Below are 15,020 nucleotides of genomic sequence, written 5' to 3'. Positions count from 1 at the left end.
ACAAAATCATATAAACCTTGGATGGATATTTTTTACACCATCAATGGACATGATTTTTTACAGAAATTATATGATTTTGGAGACACTTTTGTATTGGAATGTCTACATAAAGAAAACAATGCTTTTTGGAAAGATGTTCTCTATTCTTGGTCATGTTATATAAAAACTATTAATAACCACCCAACCATTAAAGACAACATTTTAAATGTTCCAGTATGGTATAATTCCAATATAAAAGTAGCCAACAAAACAATCTTTTATAAATCCTGGTATAAAAGTGGGGTAAAGGTAGTGCAAGATTTTCTTGATGAGGATTGTAATGTTTTAGCTTTTGATGTATTTAAACGCATATATAACCTCAATGACATATGTATTATGCAATATAATAGCATTACAACATCAATTTTTAAATATTTGAAACTATTATCTATTGACAGGAGTTCTGTAAAAAGAATTCCTAATCCATGTATGCCAGTTTTTTTGCAACCTGTTTTAATATCAGAAAAATGTACCAAAATTATTTACAACTATTTGACTGAGAAAGATGATGTACCAACTGCTATAAATAAATGGAGGACAGAACTAACTCCATATGGTGTTGATGATATTTCAGTAAATGATGTTTTTAAGATTTGTTTTAAAACAACTCATGATTCTTCTGTTCAGTGGTTACAGTTTAGAATTTTACACAGAATTCTTCCAGTTGGGTATTACCTTAAAAAAATTAATATCAAGTCTTTAGACAGCTGTGGATTTTGTAAGAAAAATGTAGAAACCATAGTCCATGTTTTTTTTTCTTGTGATATTATACATACTCTGTGGAGTGAACTGAGTCTTCATATTTACAGAAAGACTTCTGAAAGGATTGGGTTTAATGTATTAAATATCATGTTCGGTGAAGCTCCATTAACATGTCATAACAAAGTTATTAATTATATTATTCTATCTATGAAACAATACTTATTTTCTTGTCTGATGTTGAACAAGGTGCCAACACTAATTGGTTTTCTTGGTCATTTAAAGATAAAATATAATGTTGAAAAATATGCTGCAATTCAAAGTTCTAAAGTGCATAAATTTGAAAAACAGTGGGATAGTTGGAAAGAAATATTTGACTAATAACTTTTCTCTTTGTCTCTTATTTGTTTTATGTTTTGTTTTTTCTTTCTTGTGTATTATGAACTTTACAACAATTTTTTTCTTTTCCTGACTTTTTTGTTTTTTGTTGTTATTTGTTATTACTTTTTTTTTCAAGCAAGTAACCACTGCTTAGCGCAATTAAAAAAAGTTTATTATTTAAAATATGATGGCGAGTGTGTGAGTTGGTGTGTTTGTGTGTGGTTTTTGAGGGTGTAATTGTGTGTATGCTTGTATTTCAAAAAATAAATAAATTATAAAAAAAAAAAAAAATAAACTATAAATTTCTCAATCAAAATTTTAATCAATAATATTTACAATGTCCCCCTCTATTATGGAGCGCGCGCTTTCTGTCAACTCTTACATCTATCACAAGCTAATACAGTCTCGAAAGCCCTATTCAGGCACATAGGACTTATTTTATTACCAAGGGTTTGTCCTCACCATAACGAAGTGAACGTCATCAACTTCAGACTGCAACTGACTAACAACCTCTGTTGCAACGCGTTAAATTTTGGACCAAATCAACGCACTTTAAAAAAAATTCAAAGTGCGTTAAATTTTGGACCAAGTTAACCCACTTTGAAATTTTTTTTCAAAGTGCGTGAAGATGGTACATCAACATTTTTTAGTATCGACACTCTTAACGCACTTTGAAAAAATATATATAAATCACAAATGCTGGAATTGAATTTCTAATTTGTTGATAGTATGATGATTTGTAACACTGGTAAATCTATAATTTACCGTATTTGAGAACGGGGATGGGGGTGGGATACCGGCCAATCAGCAGTGCATCATTTACTTTATTACAGGAAGAAGGACCCCTACTCCTCATCTTTTTTTTTCCAAAATATATGATATTCAGCAACTTAAACGCTTAAGAGCGGAAAAAGAAATATACTCTGTTTTAATGATATGGAGTGATATTGAAAAAACGAGCTGGCCAAACAATAATATCTCCATTGGTATGTTAAAGAATTGATAAGAGTTTCAACATTCTGTTTTTATTTTCTAATCAAATAAATCGTCCCAAAATTAACGCACTTTTCAAATTTTTTTCAAAATGCGTAATTGTTCAAAGTAGCCGCTTATATACTACATGTTTAACAACCTAAGTGATCAACGAGGATTGAAAGGGAGCGATAACCGGAAGCGCTTTTTACTCAGCTTCAGTAAACAGAATTGGATAATTAATGATCTCGATTCCTACATTTGTTTTAATAGTTAACTTGCATGTTCATATAAATAAGTCGCATGTAGACATTACGAAGTCGCATGTTTACATAATTATCTGGCATGTTGACATAAATAAGTCGCATGTTGTCATAATTTTGTTGCATCTAGCAGCTACTAGTAATTTGTCTGATACGCGTTAGTAAGTGATTTTATTCATATGAAAATAAGATTTCCTATATAGATTTGTAACTTGCATGTCAACATAATTATCTTGCATGTAGACATAATCATCTTGCATGTTGACATAACGCCACCATGATAATTTTAGTAATAAAAATTGTAATTGTTAATTAAAAATTGTTAATTAGGAATTTCGCGCGTCAGTAATTTAACGAATCGGCCGGTACACTTGATAGGTGAACACTTCTCTTAGGAGTGGGGACACCAGATCTAGCCTGGTTCTTGATGCCTTCCGATTGTACAAGCGAATCAGAGGCCCCCGGGAAGTAAATGGATCAGTGAACACTACTCACTATAGGCTATAGAGATAACCTGATTGCTGAAAACTACTTACTGAATAATAGATGGCTTATCGATCTTAGTTCCCGCTGCCTTGCACAATCGGAATGCATCGGGAACGAGGGCACTCTTGGTCGGTGAACACTACTCACTGGGCAAGGGAAGTCTTGCTTAGTTCCAGAAACCTTCCTATTGTGCAAACTCATCGGAAGGCCTCGGAACCAGGTTACACTTGGTCGGTGAACACTACTCTTTAAGCCATGGACACCTCGATCGGTGAACTCTACTCACTAGGCTAGGGAAGCCTGATCTACCTTAGCTCCCGATGCCTTTCGATTGTGAAAGCTCATCGGAAGGCCTCGGGAAGCAGGGTGCGTTTGTTCGGTGAGTACTACTCACTAGACCCGATCCAGCCATGGTTCCCGATTCCTTCCGATGTGCTTATACAATCAATAGGCCTCGGGAACCAGGTTACTTTTGATAGGTGAGCACTATTCCTTAGGCTAAGGACGGTCAACACTATACTCATTGGGCTAGGGACGCCTGATCTATCTAAATACCCGATGCCTTCAAAATGTGCAAGCATGTTCACCTATTCACCAATCAGGGTATACCCTAATTAGTTAACATTACCTACTGGGCTAGGGGCACCTCATCAGTGAACACTACTCACAAAGCTGGGACACCCTGATCATTGATCCCCAATCCTTTGGCCACACTCAGTCGATCGCTGATATCACTACTCATTTGTTGAACAATCCACAAGTCAAACTATACACTTGTGCTTACATCTGATTCATGAACCTATATGGAACGGCTGTCCCCAGCCTAGTGAGAAGGCATACATTTTCAACCATACTTTCTTGTATCTATCATTCATGCATTCGGTTTATCTCTCCTGCAAACGACAGAGAGAATGAAATATTCTAAGATTTAGTACATTTTCACTATATCTTCATTTCGGTCCCGCCCTAGGGTCTGAAGCCCCGTCACGGGATCCATGAATTTCACAATTAAGGTACATGTTCAAGACTAAATTAACATCATAACCATGGACATAGTTTATCTCAAATATTATAAGATTTTCTAAGATTTAATACATTTATATATTTATTTCGTCAATATTTTTCTTGAGTTCTATCAAAACATTATAGAATTTTCTAACGAATTCTTTTTCCTTATGTATATCAAACTTGAAAAAGTTCATGTAAACAATTATTTAAATTTAAACAAAATTAATTTTAAGGAAGGAGTCTTCTCATTATCAAACATATTTCTTATAATAAGAAATTTATGAAATTTTGACACAGTCAAACGGATCATATTACCAAATGATTCTATCAGTTAAATCAAATTTGACCTTTTTGTTTTTTGCATAAAGGTCAGGTCAAGGTCACTGCCTTTTTCCTCAGCTTAAAGGTTGATAAAAATAAATGTTGCTATTTGCAGTTATGTAGACATTTGTTTAAGATTTGAAGATTCTATTCTTCAATGAGATGATAGAATATCAGAATGTCTATCAGCTAATACTACTAAATTGGAAGTGTTAGATTCTAAACATTAATTACTTTTTCTATGCCAAGTTGTATGATAGTAAAAAAGAAAGAAAAATATACTATTTTAATTTCCTTTCATCTTGATTTAATGAACAATTAATCAATTTTACGTTTGACAAGTCGAAAACCAGAAAAGATTCCTTCCTTAAGTATTGGTAAAAAAAGATAAAGGGCACCTTTTCCATTATTTCGCCTACTCTTGTATTTGCGTAGAAATTTGAAGAGCACGAGAAATCGTCAAAGTCTTAGAGCTGATTTCAAGATGATTACATATTTTACTTATGTTCTATAAATTCTGAAAACGAACAATGGATATGTGGAACTCTTTAAGTTTAGTATAATTCTTTTTGATTTTTGATTTCATTCCGTCTTATTGTCATGTTGTAAATTTTGAAGTAACCGGGTGCATGTTGTAAATTTTGTATTTACTGCCACCCGGTAAATTCAAAATTTACAATATGACATTATTGTAGATGCACTGCAAAAGTTTAGATTTAACCATGAACAAAGTTAAGATCTATCAATTATCAATAAATAGATTTGTTGATTTTGGATGCACGTGTAGATATTATTCATGTTGGAAAAACATGTTCAAAAAGTTGAATCATTAAAGAAGTTTAACTATCTATCTTTAATCGTCGGAACCCACGGTTTTTTTTATCCGTTACACTGTTGAAAGCAGTGTAACGGATAGAAAACCCGTGGGTTCCGACGATGTCTATCTTTTTCATAATGTCAAACTTAAAAGGAAAAATACTAAAGTGTATCGAACCAGCGACTTCATAGATTATTGAAAAATGTTAAATGTTTGGAAATTGTAACCCGGTCGTATTGTAAACTTATCCGCTTAATATATTTACTGATCTACATACAACGTGTCGATACAAGTATTTATAAGGCACAAGTTTTGAAATCTTTTTTATATCAGGGATGTTTGTAATAAAATGATGAAACAACTCTTTTTTGGGAGTTGATTTTAATCAACTCTCCTATGCAGTTACTCTGGCAAACCGAAAGTGAAACATTGTTTGGACCTAAGCACAAATCATCACCGCTGACAAGACTAAGTTTTTGAAAATAATAGGAAAAAAATCGATGTAATATATGCTGAAGCATTGTTTTTCAAGGAAACTTATCTACAAACACTTTGAAAATAGTCAAATTTTTTTATACTACGAACAATTTAGATATTTTTGTAGTCTCATGTATTCCTACGCCAGAGTTCATATAGTCTCGTTCAACCAGACGCTCGGCTGTCTCCGTAATTCTGCGACAAGCAGAGAGGGGCTCTCTTGCTTGTCGGATATTAACGGAGACAGCCGAGCGTCTAGTAAAAGGAGACTATAGTTCGATAGTGCTTGGGTCCATACAATTTTTAGAATTGTTTCGATAACTAATACATACTATATAGTAGTTGAAATCTATCTTTAAATATTACACAACATGATTCATATGGGGTTTCTCGAAATTCTTGTCGGAAAAGTCTAAAAATTCATATTATAAAAAAGTGCGTAATTCAAATACAAACTAGAAACTAATTGCCATGCAAGATAAATTGATTTTAAAATAAATGATAATCGATAAAATCAACTCCCGTCAGTACTTTGGTTTTATAAAGAGTATAGGCATGAAAGCCAAATTTTCCGACCTACAGAACCTTTTATATTTTTAGACTAACGTTAATATTCTTCTGTAGCACTTTTGGCTCATCTTATTGCTCTCGATAACATTATAAATTGTCATTATTGTGTTTATATGAAATTTTTTGAAATTCATCACCCTTGATTTCCGGAATATATGATGCGGCGAAGCGGGTTTTTGGAAGTTAGTCCTTCCACTTCCGGGAGTCATATGACAGAAAATTACTCATTAGCATAAACAAGTGACTTGAGTTTCTGTATAATATCCTTTCTGTGCTTTGAAAATGTCAGGTTGCACTATGACTTCGAAGGTTGGGTTAATGGTGATAGGTTTAATATTCTGGGTGAGTTAACCGTATTTTGTTAAGATGTTAAAGCCTTTAATTTATCATGTTTAAAATTCAATCATCAGATGATGGATACTGAACTCACGATTTATTATCATCAGGATAAATCTTTACCTGTATTTTAGACGACATTCGCAAAATAATATATATATTTTATGAAGTAACAAAGTTTTAAATATGTCCAATTAAAAAAAAAAAATTATGTTATGTTAAAAAAATTAAAATGGAACTCTTCTGATTTGTGTCCTCTTGAAGTTTCCTTAGTGATGAGGCATGTCTATGAACACACAAATCAAATAAATGTAGATGGTGAATATGTTTTTGTTTTTTTTTTTGTTTCATAGGCTGTGACTGCAGGGTTGTTTTTTGTTGGAGGATGGGTCTTCAACTCTTACAAACATTTTGATGAGATCGCAGAAGCTAACTTTACTCTAATCCCAGCATCCATCATCATAGCTGTTGGAGTCCTGATGTTTATTGTGGGAATTGTTGCCTGTATTGCAGCATTCAAAGAAAACAAGTGTCTGCTGGCTGTGGTAAATGTTCATTTTTTCACATTTCACAACAGAAATATCCTTGCATTCGATATCCTGTTAAATCCTACACATCTGTCTCTGCCATGGTTCTCTCTGATAAGTGTTTCATTATTCATCTTCTTCATATATTCCCAGACAGACAAATAACTAATTGTTTTAAGAATGTACAAAGGAGACATTTTTTGGTCCTATTTCAGTTGTTTTCCTTCATGCTGGTTATTCTCACTGCTCTCGTTACCTCTGGATCTCTTGGATATGCCTTCAGGAAAGATGTTAGTATACATAATTTCATATGCAGATAAATGTAGCACTCAAGTGATTTATTAATATGATTTTTTTTAGACAATATGAAACCTTATTGTGAACTGATTTTTTTTAACATGACACCTTTGGAAATACAGCTAGTGTAAAAGCCCTGCATTTTCTTACTTGAAACAGACTATTACAAAAATGATGGATATACATGTATATGTGCTTTTTTTTTTTATCAAAGAACAGAAGACTATAAAGAAATATTAGAATAATTAGATTAAGATGACTTCATTTGGTGATTTAAAGGTTTCCAATGCTGTTGAGAGTGGACTAGATAAGGCGATTAATGCTTACCATCCCAACAGCACTCAGAAAGACCAGTTAGACTATCTACAAACAAATGTAAGTGTAAATGGTAATAATCATATTACAGGATCTATAAAGTTACCAATTCAGTGTATTCAGAACAGGAGTACTAATCATCATTGATGATAAACAAGAAGCATCAAGGAATGATAACTTTCAAAATAATTAAGGAATAAGGAATCATCTTTGAGCATTATGAGGTGATCAAATACGGTAGGGGGTGATCAAATCCAAGAAAGCCTGAAAGGCTTTATGATAGATTTGAATTTTGATCAGACCAGCAATATTTGATCACTCATATTATTGAAAGAATGATTCCTTGTTACTTGTATTTATGTAATTTTCAGCAAATTGTACTATTAAATACTAAGATAGTCATTGTTAAAATGTATTTGACTTTACATTAAAAAACTGATTCATAATGTCATCTCAGAGAAAGACAACGGAAACCGTAAATATAAAGCTACAACAACTTATATGTTTACTATATTATATAATGTAAACTCAGGTGACCTATTGCTTTCCGTTTTTGTCCGCTGTGCTTTAACAATTTTACATTTTTAACTTTTTCTTAAAAACTACAAGGCTACTTGTTACCATTTTTGGTGTGAGGCATCTCTATGGTAAGAGAAATCTAAATTGTGAAATTCATGGCTCTACCACCCCCGGGGCTCCACAGATGGGGCCAAATGTGCAAAAAAAAAGCCAAATTTTCAAAAATCTTCTTCTCTACTCCCATACGTGTGAAGAAAAAACTGGTTGCATAGTTATGATATCAATGAGGCCCTCTACCAAAATTGTGAAATTCATGACCCCTGTGTCAGGGGTTCAGGCTCTAGGGTGGGGCCAATATGGCCATATGGTTTATATGTATTAAATCTTAGAAAATCTTCTCTACTCCCATATATATTTGTTAAAAACTAAATGCATAATTATGATGTCCATGAGGCCCTCTACCAAAATTGTGAAATTCATGACCCATGTGTCAGGGGTTCAGGCTCCAGGGTGGGGCCAATATGGCCATATAGTAAAAATGTAGTAAATCTTAAAAAATCTTCTTTACTCCCACACATTTGGGCAAAAAACTGAATACAAGGTTATGATATCCACTAGCTTCTCTACCTAAATTGTGAAATTCATGGTCCCTGGGTCAGGGGTTCAGGACATGGGTGGGGGAGGGGGCAGTATAGTGTAAAGGCATATAATGTTTAAAAAATTTCTTCTTTATTCTCCCAAATCTGTATGAAAAACTGACTTCATAATTATGTTTACCAGGAAGTCCTCTACTAAAATTTTAAATTTCATGTCCCCTGAAGTGTGGGTTTTGACTCTAGAGCAGGGCCAAAATGGATGTATAGGTGTTAATGCATATAATGTTTAAAAAATATCTTCTTTACTCCCAAACACCTGAAAGGAAAACTGAATTCATGATTTTATAGACCAGATCTTTAATTTTTTTTGCCAAAATTACAGATTTCATAGTTCTTTTTGAAAGATTTCAGGCAGGGAGGTGGTCGTCATTACAAATTTATAATTTTGCTACTCCAGAATGAAACCTAATTAAATGCATATACAAGACTGTGTATGGGTTATATGCTACTCAGGTGACTGTTACGGCCTCTTGGCATCTTGTTTAATTAAAGTAAGCATTTCTGGTTTTTTCATAGTCAAACTATTCATGTCTATGATTTTTAGATTGTACAATATAATATTAATTTGCAGTTTAACTTCTACATATATGTTTTGCTTGCAGCTAAAATGTTGTGGTGTTAACAATGCCTCCGATTGGATAAACGCCAAGAACTGGGCTCCAACAGCCAACAAATCTGTCCCAAAGAGTTGCTGTGTGTCTGGCATTAACTGTACCTTGGCTCAACGGAAAATGTACAATGATCCAAAGTACATCTACCAACAGGTGATAATATATAAATTGCTAGCTATTTATTACATCCAATAAACTAATGGAATCTCTTTTTTCATGAATGTCTCACAAATGTGTTTTCTGTATAGTTGGTTCATAATATAATATTTTCCAGATTTAACAGCGTCACTTTGTTTTATTTTAAGGGTTGTTATGAGAAACTGGAGCATATATTCATGTATAATTTGGGCTACATCGCTGGGATTGCTGTTGGTCTTGCAGTGATTATGGTAAGGTTTATATGATGTTGCATATTGATGGAGGTAACGAGATGTCACAGTTTACGTTTTACTGACAGATGTTTCACATAATTTTGTCATTTAAATGTTTATAATTGATTGTTTCTGACAGTGTCTGGGTATGATCTGCAGCTGCATCCTCTTCTGTCGCTCCAAAGAGGTTCGATACGAGGCATTAGGGGGACAGTATTCAGGACTGCGGGTGTAGGAGAAGTCCGACACTGGTTGGTTCTTCTGACGGTGAAAATTAGTGTTTAACTATAGAAGTGCTTCTTTGTAAACATTCAAGTAAATCATCATGTCATAGACTGCACAGAACTAGATATTTACTCTTTATCATGAAAGATTTTGTTGGCATAAAATCTGTATTTGTTTACGTGAAAAACATTTGATGTAACAATTTTTGTACTGATCATACATGTGCTTGTAGATTTAAAGTTTGACTGGATAACCCAAAATGTGTGCATGTTTTTATAAACATTCATTCCCCTACTTAATACATTGGTTACTCCCTTCATTTTTATATCAAGATTTGAGTGTGATTAACCGTCTATGACTACTGAATGTAAAGATTTATGATTTGTAAATATTTTTGACGATACATTTAGTTTCTCTTGCAAAGCAAATTTTTTTTCCCCTTTTTTGTTCATCAATTACAATGACAATGGAGTTCAAACACATGAATCTGGTTTTGCACGTTGTGAAATCTTGATGAGCTTTGAACAAGTTGGACTTGAACTTGTCTCTGAAAGTTCAGGATGCTGTTGGATTCCATTAACAGTAAACAAAACAGTTGATCATTTGATTTGTAAATATATCATCCATATTTAGTGATATTGTTGGAAATTATTAGTTTTTCTGCAGATATTATGTTGGCATCATTTTCAGTAAATTTTTTTCAGCTTTCCTACACCCACACACATACATACCAGCAGATGAAGGTTGTATGTGCACTGATGCTTTCTAAAAATGCAGGGTTTATACAGGTTTTAGAGTTAGACCAGTGAATTTATTGAAATTTGTATAAATTTCTGTAATGCAAAATTATTCTGGTTGTTGGAGAACTTAACAATTTAGCACAAGGTATGCCTATCCTAAAAAAGCTTTGGCAATGTTATGGTAAATTGTAAGCTGATGTATGTTGAAAGTTTGGTTGCAAATTCAGAAGCTAGCAGAAGATCTTTTTAATATACTAGTATGTTATTTTGGTGCAAGAAGTGTTTTGAGCCGGCCTCTAGGACAGCCTCATTATTCTTGAGATTAATATTTGTTGTAAAGATGAATTTGTGAAACCAATACTTCATGTTTTACTGAGTATTTCAAAGATGTTTTTGAGAAGAGCTTTTTTTTACACATTTATTTATTTATACCCTTGAGATAGTTTATCAATATTCAAAAAATGTATTCATTATTTTAGTAAAATTTTGTATTTTTGTGATTTTTTTTTTTAATATTAGTACATAATAAGAAAATCTTACAAAAAAAATTAAAAAAAAAAAAGATGGCATTTGAATTGTTGGTGATAAACTGTATATGTATAGGAAACATAAAATAATATTTTTTAAATACTAGTGTCAATACAGTCCTGTGAAACTTACTAATATACATGATATACAAATTATTATAATCATTTAGGATATGGTAAATACATAGCTAACAGAGATGACTTACCGTATTCTTCATAAGTCAAAAGAAATGATAAGGGTGTATTTTTTTTTTCATTTATACATTTTTGGACTGTTTAAAGCACGAATCTCTTTTATTATTATTTGCTATATCTCCTTGTTTTGTTTATTTGGTAATAAATTCTCAAAAAAAGGTTTGGTGTTGGGTTTTAAGCTCACAGGAGATGTAAGATTGTGTTAGCTTGTGATCACCTACTTGGCAGACGTCTATATGGAAATCGTCTGAGTTGAATTACTGGATCTGCCATTCTATATTTAAATAATATCAGGAGGACCTCTTGATTTTTAGTGGAATTCAAATTGTTTTTAATCATAACCAGTTAGTGGGGCAACAGGAGGGCATCTAATAATGCAAGGGAAAATCTTTTAAAAACTTATGAATATATATAATCATTATGTTATTATACAAGGTTCTCGAAATATTGAAGATTCAAATTGCTCAAACTATGACTCTGGACTTATAATTGGAACACATGAAGGAAGCGAAGTTCGTATTGTAGAAGTGCAATAATGAAAGACGTGACGTCCTGGGATAGCGTTTTTTACGTGGTGGCTTTTATAAGTAAATAATGTATAAATGCATTTTTTTTTATAAAGAACTGTAATCTATTGCCAAAGTATTTTGTAATAGCAAGAAAATCGTGGGATTCGTGATCCATGCTTAGAAGATATTTGGGTTTGATTGAAGTGTATATACAGCTTAGGTTTACTTGTTACAGTGTCAATTCTTTATAGATATTCTTTTTAATGACACTCATTATATACTGACAATTAGGAAGGGTGACAGTCTAATAATTACAGAGAATATGAAAAAATGCTCGATGGTTTAAACGTAAAATGAAAATTTCAAATTTTATTATCGGATTTTGAATTTACTGCATTAAAACATTACGTAGTAAAGCAAACGCAAAAAATTTCAACTTGTAGTCAGTTTGATTATTCTAGCAAACACAAAAATTAAGAAAACCCATAAATTATAAAAAGCTATAATAGTATACACTCTGGTGCTCTAACCACTACGTTTAGATATCCTGCTACAAAATGAGAAGTGTAAAGGGAAGTGGGTCATCACATTAATTTATTGCAATTTCTTTATCAATTCATGCCGAAATTAGACAGGGTCAAAAATATGGAGCGCAAACCAACTTGAGGTTCTAAATATAAAATGACACAGTTTGAAGATTTTGATCCGTATATATACAACAATTTTGTATCAATATGTTTCAAGTGTTGAACTTATTTAAGAGCTAATAATAGATGTTATGCTGAATATTCATTGTTGAAAACGATTATTATACATACACATCGGTATTTTTCAGTTTCCTATCCGTCAGATAATATAAAATTTACCCCCCTAATTTACACATCATTGTTCAGTCTTTGTCCCTTCAAATGGTATATTGGAAGTGATACCCAATCTAACCAAATGATTTGAAATAGAACTACCCGGTTGAAATGATTTCATGTCGCTCAGGTGACCATTTAGGCCCACGGGCCCAACTATGACGGAAGGATATTAACAAACCTAAAAACCTCACCATTCATTGGTATCAATTTCGTACATTAACACTAAACTTTGGCGAGAAACACAACACATTCAGAAATAAACTTAACTGTCGCGAAAGAAGTCGCGAACACGAAACTAAAAGTAAAGTGCCAATATATGAATATTTTTTTAATAAACACATTGAATATTTCAACTTTGGAAACATCTAGAACTTCTTAGATAGTTCTCTTCGAAGAAGGAAAAACGATGTTAATTATTACATTGAAGAATAAGTTTTTCAAACGTAATCAGAAAAACCCTGGAAAACGATTGAATCGTTTAAAGGGGCATGGTCACGATTTTGGTCAAATTTTATTTTTCTGTTTTTATTATTTGCAATGCTTTAGGATTGCATTTCTAATGTTCAATTGAAATTTGGGTGCCAGTCGTTGAGTTTTAAGCAAGATACTGGGTTTACAATTCTTCGTCATGTAAAGAAGGCTCGTGCCCTGTTTTGTTTAAATAGGTTCAATATACCAGTAAAAATCTTTTTAAAGCTGGTTTGACTATCTTATTATTCATTTTAAGCATAAATAAACAGTTCCTAACAATTAACACATTCATTTTAGGTCTTAAACTGGAATTTTCACTTCAACATTCAAAATGTAAACAAACGCTTTGTTTACATAGCGAAGAATTGTAAGCTCTGTAACTCGCTTATGACTCATCAAATGACACTCAAATTTTGGCTGCCTATTAAAAATGCCTCACTGAAGCATTGTAAACATTAAAATCGAAAAAATAATTTTTGACCAAAATCGTGACCATGCCCCTTTAACTTCTGTCATTATATCGTACTAGGCCTGAATATTCCTCATTCATATTTTACATCTACCGAGTATGATTCCTCTATTTCTTACGGAAACTTATAGTTGATTCATAGCTCTATAGAAACAATCAGAGTAGAATCTACACGCCCTGTTTATCGATTGGGCGAAATCTACAGCGGCTGAAACTGACAGGAAACTGCCAGACTGAAATCGACACGCCCTGTTTATCGATTGGGCGAAATCTACTGCGGCTGAAACTGTCAGACTGAAATCGACACGCCCTGTTTATCGATTGGGCGAAATCTACAGCGGCTGAAACTGACAGGAAACTGCCAGGCTGAAATCGACACGCCCTGTTTACTGATTGGGTGAAATCTACAGCGACTGCACGAAAAAATCACGGACTGCACGAAATAATCATGATGATGTCAGGCTCTAAGTCTCACAGGAGACGATTTGGCTGTTTCTTTTAACTTACATACTTATGTACATTAACAGTAACGCAGGTTATGTATTTTTTTTGCAATGCCGCGACCTTTGTATCCCGAATGAATTATCACCGTGTGAAATATTCCCCTTGGACATGACACCTTTTCCTCTGTTACTGGCGTTGAGTGACTTTGATCTGGACACTCTAAATTGACACTAAGTTTATTTAAGTAATCCGTTAATTGAAATAACTCTGTACATTTACTTTTCTATTAATCTCTATTGTAAGAAATGTTTTGTTATCTATATGTAATTGTTAGCCATGTTCAATTATTCGGCAGTTGGAGAACGACGGTCAAGGCGCTTGTACCATGTGCACCGACACCCGACCTCGCGGAATAGTGTAATAAGATTACGGAGTTTTAATAAATCTTATAAAACGGAGACCGATCGACTTGTACATTTTCCGTGGGTCACAGAATTATCAAAGAAAACACTTTATTGTTTAATAATTTACATTCAGTGTATATTTCCCCTTATGTTTGCATTGGAAATCTGCGACGTTCAATTTTCTATGAATACACTTTGCTAATTCATGCGCCATGAGCACAGATACAAACGTCTTCACGTGTATTAATTATTTTTTTTTTTAATTAAATGAAACTTTCAATCTTACATGACCAATTTGATATGTACTTTTGAAAAACAATCGTTAAAATATATCTAGTCCTTAATAAAAAAAGATTTTCTCCACAAAGTTTCTGGCACTATAATTTTTGTCGCAGAAGCTTACTAAATAACATGTTAATATGGCTGTTCCATGTATGTTTCATATTCCTGACTAAGAGCGCAAATAATGGCTTTATAGCGGCGATACACAATATTTCATACAAGTAGA

At 33.0% G+C, this 15,020-nt stretch overlaps 1 protein-coding gene across 1 annotated transcript; it reads left to right on the top strand.

The window, feature by feature from the left end:
- Positions 1 to 6,216: 6,216 nt before the first annotated feature.
- Positions 6,217 to 10,584, top strand: LOC105332225 (tetraspanin-36). Its single transcript, XM_011434748.4, has 7 exons — positions 6,217 to 6,375; positions 6,723 to 6,914; positions 7,112 to 7,186; positions 7,473 to 7,568; positions 9,286 to 9,447; positions 9,600 to 9,683; positions 9,805 to 10,584. The coding sequence occupies exons 1-7, from the start codon at positions 6,316 to 6,318 to the stop codon at positions 9,898 to 9,900; spliced, it is 765 nt and encodes a 254-aa protein (XP_011433050.3). The 5' UTR covers positions 6,217 to 6,315; the 3' UTR covers positions 9,901 to 10,584.
- Positions 10,585 to 15,020: the final 4,436 nt, after the last annotated feature.

This window comes from Magallana gigas, chromosome 6 (genome assembly GCF_963853765.1).
Source record: "Magallana gigas chromosome 6, xbMagGiga1.1, whole genome shotgun sequence".
Classification (NCBI taxonomy): Eukaryota; Metazoa; Mollusca; class Bivalvia; order Ostreida; family Ostreidae; genus Magallana; species Magallana gigas.
The sequence above is the reverse complement of the archived record's forward strand: the minus strand, read 5'-3'. Positions and strand labels throughout refer to the sequence as shown.